General features: G+C 34.7%; 2 protein-coding genes across 3 annotated transcripts in view; both read left to right on the plus strand.

Annotated features, from left to right (window-relative positions):
• Positions 1-4,667: 4,667 nt before the first annotated feature.
• Positions 4,668-10,702, plus strand: LOC110029550 (protein arginine N-methyltransferase 5). Its single transcript, XM_020731895.1, has 18 exons — positions 4,668-4,754; positions 5,102-5,176; positions 5,446-5,537; positions 5,675-5,750; positions 5,841-5,927; positions 6,360-6,447; positions 6,519-6,613; positions 6,698-6,733; positions 6,874-6,942; positions 7,212-7,280; positions 7,459-7,512; positions 8,525-8,599; positions 9,124-9,216; positions 9,314-9,417; positions 9,523-9,571; positions 9,646-9,732; positions 9,939-10,044; positions 10,611-10,702. The coding sequence occupies exons 1-18, from the start codon at positions 4,740-4,742 to the stop codon at positions 10,700-10,702; spliced, it is 1,362 nt and encodes a 453-aa protein (XP_020587554.1). The 5' UTR covers positions 4,668-4,739.
• Positions 10,703-12,140: 1,438 nt separating this feature from the next.
• Positions 12,141-12,854, plus strand: part of LOC110029558 (putative DNA glycosylase At3g47830) — a 13,568-nt gene continuing 12,854 nt past the window's right edge. For both annotated transcript variants that reach the window (XM_020731916.1, XM_020731908.1), the window contains exons 1-2: positions 12,141-12,464; positions 12,533-12,733. In XM_020731916.1, coding sequence (XP_020587575.1) covers positions 12,153-12,464; positions 12,533-12,733 — 513 coding nt within the window. In that variant the 5' untranslated portion in view covers positions 12,141-12,152. The remainder of the gene's footprint in view (positions 12,465-12,532; positions 12,734-12,854) is intronic.

Consider the following 12,854-nt stretch of genomic DNA (forward strand, 5'->3'; position numbering starts at 1 on the left):
CCAAAGTTCAGTCCCAGGATTTCAGATTTCCAGCCTTTGGGGTTCTAGAAGGCTCGGTTTTCTTCTGCCTCACCTTTTGGAGAGGAAGCCGTGGTGGGGTCATAAACCCTGCTATGGTTGGTTTCCTAGTTCTCCTAGCTTTCTGTTTTGTGTGCTGATATCCTTCCACTACAGCTAGGATCAAGAGGCGTTCCCAATTCATGGGATTGACAACAGTTTCCAGCAGGATACTATTCTGTGAGGGATTACCTTTTCTGTTTCGAGCATCCAGATTCATTTCCAGTCAGCTGCTTCATTGTTTCCATATGAATTTCTATGAGATTTGAGTGAGAAACGATACCAAGAAGCCATAAAATAATCTAAACCAGGAAATCTGTCAATTCCAAGAGAAATTTATTCAAATCTGAGGACATAATGAAATGTTGAGGGAATATCGTGTAAGAGTTCCACTTCTTGACACAACAATCAACAAAACATGAGAGTTAAAAGGTTTGTCGGCTGATCCAAGATGCCTGCACGAAGAACTAGTGCTCGTCCCAATCAAGAACTTGTTATGAAAGTTTTATGACGGGAGATTCAATGTCTTCAAGAAAGGATAGCTGTTATTGAATAATGAAAATTGGAAGAAGATGAGGTGTATCAAGAAAACAAAATTCTTGAGGAAGAAGATGAAAACCCATTTCATAAAAAATCCTTAAGTTTCGATGGGTTTGATAGTCCGTTGTTGGAATCATCTGGGATACTTGTATTTGATCAGCCCGTGCATGATGAGGCGAAATGCGTTGGAGTTCCTAGAGTGAAAAGTTTATGCGACGACGTTCGACAACACGATATGGTGTAGTTCATTGCGAATAACATTCGAATTAGAAGGGTTCTTTCTATCACTGGTGAAGTATATGCTTCTTTAACCTCTAAAGCAATCCGGATTATCATTGGATGATCAATTTGATAATGATGGCTTCTATTCTTTTAAAAATAGAGTTCCTATTGGTTTGAATAAACTAAGGGGGGATGCTATGCTTGATCTGATTTCATTTGATACTAGAGACATGTCTGATGCGATTCTCGCCAAACATGAAGAAAAGAAGACATATATGTTACCTATAAAAATTACATATGATGTTCATACAGGATTTGTTGGTGTTTGGTGCTCAATTAGGTTTCCCAAAAGAGCAAAGTCTTCTTCACGATCTTTGCATGATGCCGCATAAATTGACAAATGAATAAATATTGGGTTTTCATGGGCAAAAACATTCTCTTCATTAACTTTTTGATGCGATTGGCCTATTTGTTCAACAATCTGATTCACTTGATGATTTCTCTAGATATGGATGATGTTGATGGCTTTTATTCTTGGCTTGCATTAGAGGCGCAACAGAGGCTAGAGCTCTCTTGCGATCTTTCTGCTTTTCTTGGACAATAGTGTTTAATAAGGTTCCAATATTTGTAGAAATTATTCAATAAGGATTTCTATGTTGTCAGGCGCCTGAGCTCTCTGCATTAAAGAGTGATGCTGACGGTGATATGGCTTCACTGTTGCAAATTCATATTATTTTATACCGGTATCGTCAAAGATATGGCTTCACTGTTGCAAATTCATATTATTTTAGACCGGTATCGTCAAAAGGGACATGAACTCACAATGCTTGTGCTATACCACACAGTCTATTATGTTATCTACATCAAATGAAAATCCCAACTTTATTGTTAGTAATTATGAGGGAGATCTCCTTTCTATTGCAAAATGTTTTCTTGATTTGTTTCCAGCTTTAGATAAGTCCTTTAGTAGACTTCTTGGAGAATGTCTATTTTTTTAGACTCTGCGCATTGAGATTGTTGGAGGATGTTTGTTACTCAAGTGTTTGTGATCACCTTAAGAAAGATGCTTTTGATGGTGATTGAGCCACTAAAAATCTTTGTGCTATATGGAGTCTAATTTTGAGTCGTCCATATAATCTCTTAGCTTGCTTGAAGATTGCTTTGAAGTTTGATGTTCGTGCTAAAGAGGAAGTTAGAACAAAAGCTATTCGACTGGTGGTAAATAAGCTCTATATTATCTTATATGCCTATTGAGAGCTTTGCTTGAAAATGCCGTTATCTGTTGTTGATCATCAAGTTCTAGGTGCAGAGTCTCAAATTGTCAGTTCTAGTGGGCAGAAAACTGAAAATTATGAAGTTGGGGCTTCTAAAAGTGAAACCACGAGGGACACCCTTGCTTATTCACTGAATGTTGTATCGATCTCCTTATCTCAAGCTCTGCAGAAAACATCTTTATTTTTTCTCTTTTTGTTCAAAGAAACCAAAAATCTTCAAACTTATTTTTGATATTTATAGAAGAGCTCCAAAGGCTGTCAATCAGACTATTCATCTGAATGTTCCCATGCTTTTGAGCTAAAGCATATAATTGCTAATCCCCTCGAAGGATCTTTTGGTGTGGCGAGTTATCACTGAAGAATCAACAATTGCTTCTAATCTAATTATTGTTGTTAAGTATTTGTATGAGACTAGAATGAAGGATGTTGCGATTTTGATCCCAATACTTTCTTCTCTTTCAAAAGATGAGATTTTACTATTAATTTCAAGGGTGGTTGATATTCCAATTGAGACATTCCAAGGCACATTAGCTTGCATTCTTGTGGGTTTAGCACATATCTCAATTTCCAAGGTACATTATCTTGCATTCTTCAAGGTTTAGCACATAAAGGTCCAACTTTAAACCCTTTTTGAAGTACTACATATCTTGACATAGATCCTTATAAGGATGGGCTTGCTCTAATGAAGATAATGGATGCTTGGATCACAGATCTTGACCTACTTGAGGATGAGAGCGACTCCATCACTCTCAATTTCTCCATGTTGGCTGCTCATTACGAATTAGATTTTGAGATTGCTCAATATGAGGGAACCTTGTCAACCTCAGAAGAATAATGTGGGAGCTAAAATTTATTTCACTTTAGATATCTCGATTTATGTGTTTTAGCTTATTATTTGTGCCTCTATGTTTTAGGATGAAATACTTATAATTATGCGAGTTTAGCTTTTAAAAATAGGGACTATTTTGTGTGGGATGGGAAGAGAATTTTGATTTTTTGTAATTACCTTTCCGGTATCTTTCCATGTTAAGAAGTGTATTTAATATCCTGGAGTGGCGCCAAGGTGGTGTTCAAACATCTTTCTTTCCAATTAATGCATTCTTTCTCTTCTTTTGGATTTTCGGTCTAGTTTTACTTCTTCTTCCTGAATTTTCGGAACTGCAGCTTCAGTTTTGCTTTGCTACAGTATTGTTAGCTTCTACGCTTTCGAGTTAAATTTTTTTTTAAAAAAAATCCTTTCTCACCACTTTACTGATTTTATTCTATCCGGGCACCATAACAAAACTCCATTTACAGTTAGGATGAACATTTTTTTCATCTTATCATTATTCTCCAATTGTTCATGAGTGGCAGTTTGCTTTGTTGTTGCATGTCTCTATTCCCTAGAGCTTTTTGCTCGTTTTAAGAGATAGAGAATAAGGGTGTTACATTTTGCTTCGTAAAGGAGTTCGTTCAGCTTAGATTTGTGGCACTATTTTCTTAATTAGTTACACAAGTAGCTAAAGTTGAAGGTTTTGACATTTTTTAACCTGGGTTTAAGGACAACTAACTTTCTAAGGTATTGAATTATATTATTATTTGATTTTTAATTAAAATTCCCCCAGAAAAGGTAATAAAAAATGAAAGGAAAGAAATAATCCAATTCATGTGCGACTAAAACATTATGTGCGCTATTCTCTATTTTATGGCATCCTTGATTTTGAAGAGAATTAGTTGAATAATTTGGGAGCTATTAATTTTGCATATTTCTGTTTATATAGATATATATATTCTATTAACTTATATTATTCTTACTTATCTGGAATATTAATGCAATGGATGATGAGTGTCATGGATTAGGATTTCCTCATCTTAATTTTCAATGATTTTATCCCACGAGAGAGAAGAAAAATTATGTAAATTGTTTAGAAAAGAAAAAAATATAGCGATGATTCGCTTCATTGTGGATGAATTATGTCAAGCAAAAGTTCTCTCTCTCTTTAGGTATTGAGTGAATACAATTAAGCATCATGTGAACTATTGGCAATTAGCCTCAGACTTCTTTCAATCTTTCACTATTTAAGGAGGGATAAACAATCAAACCTTTATTGAACGTCTTCCAAGATTCTACCTAATTCATTCCAATCATATTTACACAAGTTTTAGTTACTTTTTATGTTACCATTTTATAAATTTCTTTAACTAATAAATACTTATATATTACCATCAAAATAAAGTTTTAATCTTTGTTTTCTCATAGCTTACGTATCGGTATTGTTTCATTTTTTAGAGATACGTGTGACTCCTCTTCTTTTCATATGTATATATTGTAGTCCATTGATATCTACTTTTTTTTCATTGACACTATTCATGAATTATTATTCCATGCATTAGGTTTCCACGTTTGGATTAAGTACACTGTATCTTTGATGTTAGCAGTTTATTTACTCTCAGTTTTAAATGTCATGCACTTACTTGATTCATTTTGAAATTAACTTTGATTAGTGAAATACTTTAAATTCTTCAGTAGATGCAGAACTTTTTTTTTTTTTAATAATAAACTGATGCTCCAATTATAATTATTAATTTCAGGCTTGTGTTCTGCCCCCTCCTAAGAAAAGGTTTTGTAGTAATTATGCACGATCTGTGAACCAGATCTTGCAAGGTATGACCAATATGCAGGTAATCCCTGCATCTTAAACCCCATGAGATTTACAAGCTTATTGTTTTTAGGAATATTTGCCTATATACCATTCAATTCCTGTGTATTTACATTTCTAACACCCAAACTTCAATTTTTACATGCACAACACCTTACCTATGCATGAAAATGTGTATTTCACTTTGTAAAAGTTAAAATGGTGGTATTTTTTATGTGATATGAAAGATTTGGGTGGTATAAATGTAAAAAGCAAAATTTAGGTGTTAGATATGTAAATACATATGAATTGGCTGGTGTTTATGTAAATGCCCCTTTCTTTATTGAAGAATTAAATTGTCTCTTTTGCTCATGTATCTTTCTCATAAAGCTGTGGCTTAGGCTGCCACTAGTGAAGGCCGAATTTACAGAGAATGAACCGGCTGATGCAAGTAATGATTGCTTGGTAAGTGCAGCTGCATGACAGTTTTGTAAATTTTACAATTTTTATGTGCTTGATTTTTATTCATAGATTTCTGCACCATTAATTTATGAAGTCCAATAGAAAAGAGTTTTGCTACCTTTCTTCTAAAAGTGAAGTAATTAGATATACACATTGCTCTTTTATGCATCAAACTTCTTTTTTGGTTGTCCATGCCAATTCTATGTTTATTTATGTGCTTATGAGGCCCATCACATGGTACCATATTAAATGTCCTTTATTATTTTCTGCAGAGTGGAATATTGAATGATTCATGGGAAACGTGGAACTCATTTAGATTGCTATGCGAACATCACGTTCAATTGTGTGTAGCTCTTGATATTCAGTAAGTGAGAATGTTGTAAGGATCTCCTATTATTTTGTAATTTATTCTTATGAGAAAAAAAATTCATTTTTGTAATGATTTTGGGCTGGTGCTATGATGGTGTTCTGCAATTTGAGCTTTTGTATATAACATTGCAGGAGTTCACTTCCATCAATCAACTCTCTTCTGCGCTGGTTTGGAGAGCCTGTTAGAGCAGCAATCGTTCATACAGATGTAAATAATTATAAAATTGCAGAAGCTTGCTAACTTTTTTGAGTTATTTCGTTGTGTTTCATGTTTCTTACAGATTTGTTTTTGTGGTAGGCATTTCTAACTAATGCAAGGGGGTATCCTTGCTTATCGAAGCGACATCAGAAGCTAATCACAGCATTCTTTGACCTTGGTTTTCAGGTGATTATATTTGGGACATTTACACGCGTACCACACAATTCTTATTTATTTACACATCTAACACCTAAACATTCATATTTACGTGCATACCGTTCAAATCTTTAATATCATATTAAAAATACCACAATCACTATCTTTTTAAACGTAAATTACACCTTTTCATGCATAGTTTATGAGATCAATCTGTTATAAGTGTAAATATCAAATGTTGTTCATGCATAGTTTATGAGATCAATCTGTTATAAGTATAAATATCAAATGTTGGTTGTCAGATATGTAAATACATAAGAATTGTGGGATATATATGTAAACTTCCCTTATATTTTCTTGTTTTTCATTAGCAATGATCATTTCACTTGGCCTTTTATGGATGGATGCATGATTGAAGTATCATGGAATTTTTATTTTTATTGTATTTTTGTAAATTTTCAGATTGTAATCTCTGGTAGTTTGGTGCATAATATTCCACAAGAAAGGGTGGATGTTGTTCCTGCCAATGATAATGACGGCCCTAACGAAGGTATGATTTCAGTTTTGGATTTTTGCTTGAATGTATTAAGTTTTTTACTGTCATTATTCTTTCATATTTAGGTGCACCTGTTAGGCACGAGCTGAAGCCTTACCTGGAGTATGTTGCTTACCTATACCAAAGAATGGATCCCCTTTCTGAGCAAGAGCGTTTTGAGGTAGCTTGTTATAATGATTTGATGCTTTGATTTTCATCATTTATTTGCGAATTTTTATGCCATACAAAAACTATTTTCTTTCAGCTCAATTACAGAGATTTCCTGCAGGCCCCATTACAGGTTTTTCTTCTTTCTATGCATTCCTTTAAATTTTTTTAAAAAAAGGATGTTTCTTATTCTTAGAATTTTTTTTTTGCACTTTGAGGACAGTTATTTATTGACGAAGGTTCAAATCTATTGCTTTTATCTACTTTTTGTAGCCTCTCATGGATAATCTAGAGGCTCAAACCTATGAGACATTTGAGAAAGATACAGTAAAATACAGCCAGGTTTGTACCAATTTCTATTCTCAAATGATAAATTGCTTCACCTTTTTTCTTATTATTCGAAGTTGCATAAAACGAGGTTCCAATCAATTAAGTTTGACAAATTTCATAGATATTGGTTTTAGGCTCTGTAAATGTAAAATCTATATTTATAATTGGATTAGTTTGCTTGTTCCGACTTGAAAATATCAGTTAAGAATAGATAACTACATTTATTAATTACTTTTTGCTTACAACATAGTTTTTTTGTTGTAATATGTTCATTTGGGCAGTACCAACGTGCAATTTGTGAAGCTTTACTTGACCGAGTCTCTGATGAGCAAACTTCATCGTCAAATACGGTTAGAAAATTTCAAATGTATTTTCTACCTCTTGGATAATCATAGTTGCAAATCTGTTTATTTGCACATGAGTTATATACAGGCTCTGGTGTTCTATTTTGCTAGAATTGTTTTACATGTTTCTGCTACCTTTATTAATCTCTTTTGCTGAAACATTTTAATATTTTTTACCCCTAAGGTGCTAATGGTTGTAGGAGCAGGACGAGGGCCGCTGGTGCGTGCTTCTTTGCAGGTTCGTTCTTCATTGAGTTGACTATTACAAAACTGTAGCAGTTTGACTATTACAAAACTGTAGCAATTAATGCAATGGCCTTCACAGTGAACAATTGCTTATCGACCTAGGATCTATTCTGGGCTCATTTAGTAATTTTATGCAACTTTTTTGTTATATATGAAATTAAATTATCTAACTTCCACGTGGATGAAAGGATGCCCCTTAAGTGTGTTTCCTGCACTCATAAGGTAGCAGAGAGTGTTTGCGTATGACCTCAATTTTTTTCACAGAATATTTTTACACAAAACAAAACTATTTTCTTTTCATTTGAGGCTTTTTGTCTCATCTTGAGCTCAAGATTTTCTTATTGATATAATTTTAAAAAATAAAGATTATTTGTAACATTTTATTTTGTTTTTTGTTTGTTTTGATCCTAATTTTTTTGCATCGTGTTGTGGGAGATGTCATTTTGGTCATAATGATGCACCTTACTCAAGCCATTACTATCTCACCCCACTTCATACAATAGATTGACTATTCTGCATTCTAGCCTTCACAGATTCTTTTGATTAACTATGTTAGCCATTTAAAGTACATGGTTTGACAGTCATCTTATATATAGAAGTGTGAGATACTTGAAGCATATAAATTTTCAGGCAAATGTGTTAAAATTGTTCATTGACTTATTACAAAGGCTCATTTTAGTTCCAGAGTATATTGAAGTGTCAATTTATTCCCCTTTTAATAGAGACTTAGGTAGTTCCCGGAGAAGACTATTTCAGCTCCCATTAAAAGAGTCTGTGGACTAGTTTGATACTTTTATAAACTTTGGGATTGAAATAACGTTATATATATAGTCATGGGACTATTTTAACACTTTATTCAACTATTTATTTGGATTGTTATTGATCTTATACGACTTCTAAATTCCTGACACGATAATATGTGGCTTCCCCATCTAAGCAAACCAGTTTTGATTTGCTAATCGTGTGATGGTCCCTCGCTTCTGTTTGTGTGGCTGATAATGCAGGCAGCCAAAGAAGTTGACCGGAAAATAAAGGTTTATGCCGTGGAAAAGAATCCAAATGCTGTGGTGACACTTCATGTGAGTGAGCTGTAATTCATGATTGCAAGTAAATGAAAGCAGTGTTATTAGTTGTAATGAACTATACTGAACTATTCTGAAATGTTCTTCGTGACTTTGCATTCAACTGGATTTTGTAAAGCTTTGATATTTGCGGACCAACAAATCACTGTTCAATTCTTGTTCAAAGGCTGGTTATTGCTGAACTATTTTTGCATTTACATGCATACCACACAATTCTTATGTATTTACATGTCTAACACCTAAACAGTCATATTTACGTGCATGTGTTTTGAGTGTAAATACCGACTTTGGGTGTTGGATATGTAAATGCATAAGAATTTTCTGGTATGCATGTAAATTTCCCTTTTTAGCATGCTCAGACTGTCAGAAGCTTTGGTTTTTCATGTCAAAGGATATGTAGAAGTTAATCTTAGGGAGCTTTAGTAGCAATGATCAGCAAAGAGTAGTTGATCTTTCTCCATTAAGGGAGTTCTTTTTTCATGTTGGACATAACATTAAATGTGCTTTTATATGGATGGCAGAGTCTAATCAAACTAGAGGGTTGGGAGAGCTTAGTTACTGTAATTTCTTGTGATATGCGCTTTTGGGATGCCCCCGAAAAGGCGGATATATTGGTAAATGATTTTCTATTCATGTTGATATTTAGGCATAATTTTGCAAGGCATGAGTACTTTTTACTCAATGTTGTTGTTGCTGGTTTACTATTTCAAGGTGAGTGAGTTGCTGGGCTCTTTCGGCGATAATGAACTTTCTCCCGAGTGTTTAGATGGGGCGCAAAGATTTTTGAAACCTGATGGCATTTCTATTCCTTCTGCGTATGTGTCACATATATCTACATTCATTTTGTTTTCTCCGAATACTAATTGATGATTTGGTTAATTCCATTTATTTATTTTATTATTTTGGAATTTATCACTCAGGTACACGAGTTATCTCCAACCGATAACGGCGACAAAGTTGTACAATGATGTAATTATTTTATTATCTTTTTTTGTCGAATTTGTGGTCATGGATGTACTGAAGCACTATTGGTTTTTTGGTAGGTGAAGTCAAATAAGGACTTAGCACACATGGAAACACCCTATGTTGTGAAATTGCATAAAGTGGCCAGGCTTGCTCTGGCACAACCTGTAAGTCTTCCTCATTTTACTTTTTAATTACAGTTTTAGCTTTTTAATGATTTGAGTTTTAATATCTTTTGTGCTCAAATGAGGAATCTTTACAATCACTTTCCTATCATGAAGCTCACATTTCTTGAATTTTTGGCTTCTTTTTCTCTTCTTTGTCATATGTCGAAGTTTCGAGTTTATATAATTGTTGGCTTAATCTTAATCAGGTCTTCACATTTCTTCACCCGGAATTCTCTCGCAAAAGAAACAACCAAAGATACGCTAAGCTGAGATTTGAGATACCTCCTGACACAGGGTCTACTTTGGTGCACGGTGGGATATGAAATCATATTTATTCATTTGTTTATTGATTGATTTATTTTACATTTTACTTCACTAACACAACCATAAATAGTAGATCCTTCCCCTCCCTCCTAGTCTAATCTTTTAGGCGCATTTTCTAGCTCCATTAAAACACAAGATAAGTTTAGCCTGAGTGAATCAATACCAAAGTTACAGAAGATCCATATTATATCATTCATTATTTGATGGAGATCATCATTATGGAGTAAAGTGCCAAAATAGACCCTTGACTATTTACACGAGGCCTACATGAGGCCATTTTCTTCCCACAATATATAAAAGTGTTAGATTAGTCCCATGAAGGACTATATTAGCCCCCTTTAGAAGAGTCTAAACAATAAATTGACATTTTTATAAACTTTGGGACTAAAGTGACCCCAAACAAGAAGTCAGGGGTCTATTTTGACACTTTTCTCTATCATTATATGCTGCATAAAGTTATTCCGCTATCTCACCTGATTTACCAGTGAAAAGAGAATGAATCTTTAAAGCAGTATGAAGTGATGAATACAAATTCCATAATTGTTTGTTTGTAGGATTTGCTGGCTACTTCGATGCAGTTTTATATGGGGATATTCATCTTAGCATAGAACCATCAAAGCCAACACCTGCCATGTTCAGCTGGTAATGTTCTTATATCTAGTTGTCCCTTCCTTACCATTTTCTGCTACTCTAACATTCCTTCTTTCCTTTGTGTAGGTTTCCCATATTCTTTCCTTTAGTGACTCCAGTTAATGTACCTTCTGGTTCTCATCTTGAAGTCCGGTTTTGGCGCTGTTGTGCACCTACTAAGGTTTTTATCTTGTTTGTCTTCTCATAAAGTATCAAAGTAGTCCCTGACTATTTACATGGGGCCATTTAAGTCCCATAATCTATAAAAAATGTCAAATTAGTCTCCAGACTATTTTAATATGGGTTGAAATAGTCATCAAGGAGGATTACATTATCTCCTTCAAAAGTGTTTGCGGACTAAATTGTCACTTTTATAGCTTGAGATTAAAATAATCCCCGATAAAGATTCAAGGACCATAATGACATCCTCTCTCTCTCTCTATATATATATATGGGCTTTTGATCTCTTTGTATTATTTTATGATCACTGCTCAAGTTTTGAATTTTAAATATTTTTGCAGGTCTGGTATGAATGGTGTGTGACATCACCTACCTCCACACCTTTGCACAATGTTAATGGCCGGTCTTATTGGGTGGGTCTGTAGTCCTATCATCAAAAAATAAACTAAAAACCAGATTTTTTTTTTTTTTTTTGTCTCAAATACACAAGTGAAAAGAACATTTTGCCAGTTTTGCTGCAAAGATGTGTAAGAGATGCTGGTTCTGTAAGAGTTTTATTGGTTAAGGCTTCATGGAGTGCATCTGGCTGCATCTGTGTTGCTGTGATGTAATTTGCTGTTCCAGCAGCCTCTCTGAATCTTTTTCCTGTTGTTGTATTTCTTTGTCAAGTATTATATCTAAATTTTGAATGAGGTTAGATGGCATAAGATTTAGAGCCAACCTGGGCTCAAGTTTTGCTCTCAGCTATTTGATTTCATCTTGAGTTGACTTCGAATTTTGGTTATAGTTTGATTTGATTTGATTTTAATTTGAGCCTGTTATGCAATGTTACCTATGATCTAAAAAATGTGATATGGCTTCAGTGTAATTTGTAGTCTCTTATGACTTCGAATTTTGGTTATAGTTTGATTTGATTTGGTTTTAATTTGAGCCTGTCATGCAATGTTAACTATGATCTAAAAAATGTGATATGGCTTCAGTTTAATTTGTAGTCTCTTGAGCTGAAGTTTTAGTCTAATATGTGGACACGTAGGCATCTATAATTATGTTTATATATGTATTCATCATATAATCTTTTTTATTTGATTTTGATCAAGCTCTCTGATTCAAGCTTTTCTCAAATTTGTTAAAATAATTTTATCGGCTATATTTTCTTTCAATAAAATTTTTTTTAATTATATATATATATATATATTCCTATTATCAAAATTCCACATAAAATAAACTAATTTATACCGCGGTATTTAAATCATATTTGACTTTGCCAAGCAGCCTTTACTCGACTAATGCCGCGAAACCCTAAAACCCGAAGGTCGCTTGCCGTGCCGACGAATTCGCCGGAGCCATACCCAGACCTTCCCTTCCCCACTGCGGAACAATGCCGGTCAGTGCGGGACGACCTCCTTGCTTTCCACGGCTTTCCGAAAGAGTTCGAACGCTACCGTCGAAGGGTTCCAACCGCCGATGAACCCGCGCTCTTCTCCGATGAAAGCGTTCTCGACGGCCTCGTGAGCATTCTTCTCTCACAGAACACCACCGACGCCAACTCTCGGCGGGCCTTCGCTTCCCTTAAGTCCGCTTTCCCCACTTGGGAAGAGGTATAGTTCTGCTCGGCCACAAAACCCTAATGAGAATTTCATTCTTGTTTAATTTTAATCCCGTGAAGGTTCTTAATGCGGAGACGAGGAGCGTGGAGAATGCGATTCGGTGCGGAGGGTTGGCAGCCATTAAAGCGGCTCGTATTAAGAGCATTATGAGGGGCGTGAAGGAGAGAAGAGGAGAGATTTGTCTGGAGTATTTGAGGGGATGGTCGGTTGCAGATGTGAAGGCTGAGCTTTCAGTGTTCAAGGGGATTGGCCCAAAGACGGTAGCGTTTTCCTTTTATTTTACTGTGATTTCTGGCTTTTAGGTGTTTCTTGGCAACAAGTAGGAATTGGAAATCATAGATATCAAGAATTAGTAAAATTGAGAGGATTTAAGATTTTTGA

Source organism: Phalaenopsis equestris, unplaced genomic scaffold, assembly GCF_001263595.1.
Source record: "Phalaenopsis equestris unplaced genomic scaffold, ASM126359v1 Scaffold000002, whole genome shotgun sequence".
NCBI classification, from domain to species: Eukaryota; Viridiplantae; Streptophyta; class Magnoliopsida; order Asparagales; family Orchidaceae; genus Phalaenopsis; species Phalaenopsis equestris.

Excerpts from the sequence above, each read along its gene's own strand:
- LOC110029550 (XM_020731895.1), top strand. Across the intron at positions 7,513-8,524 it reads TGGTGCGTGCTTCTTTGCAG|GCAGCCAAAGAAGTTGACCG; the intron begins GTTCGTTCTTCA and ends CTGATAATGCAG. Across the intron at positions 9,217-9,313 it reads CCGAAAAGGCGGATATATTG|GTGAGTGAGTTGCTGGGCTC; the intron begins GTAAATGATTTT and ends TACTATTTCAAG.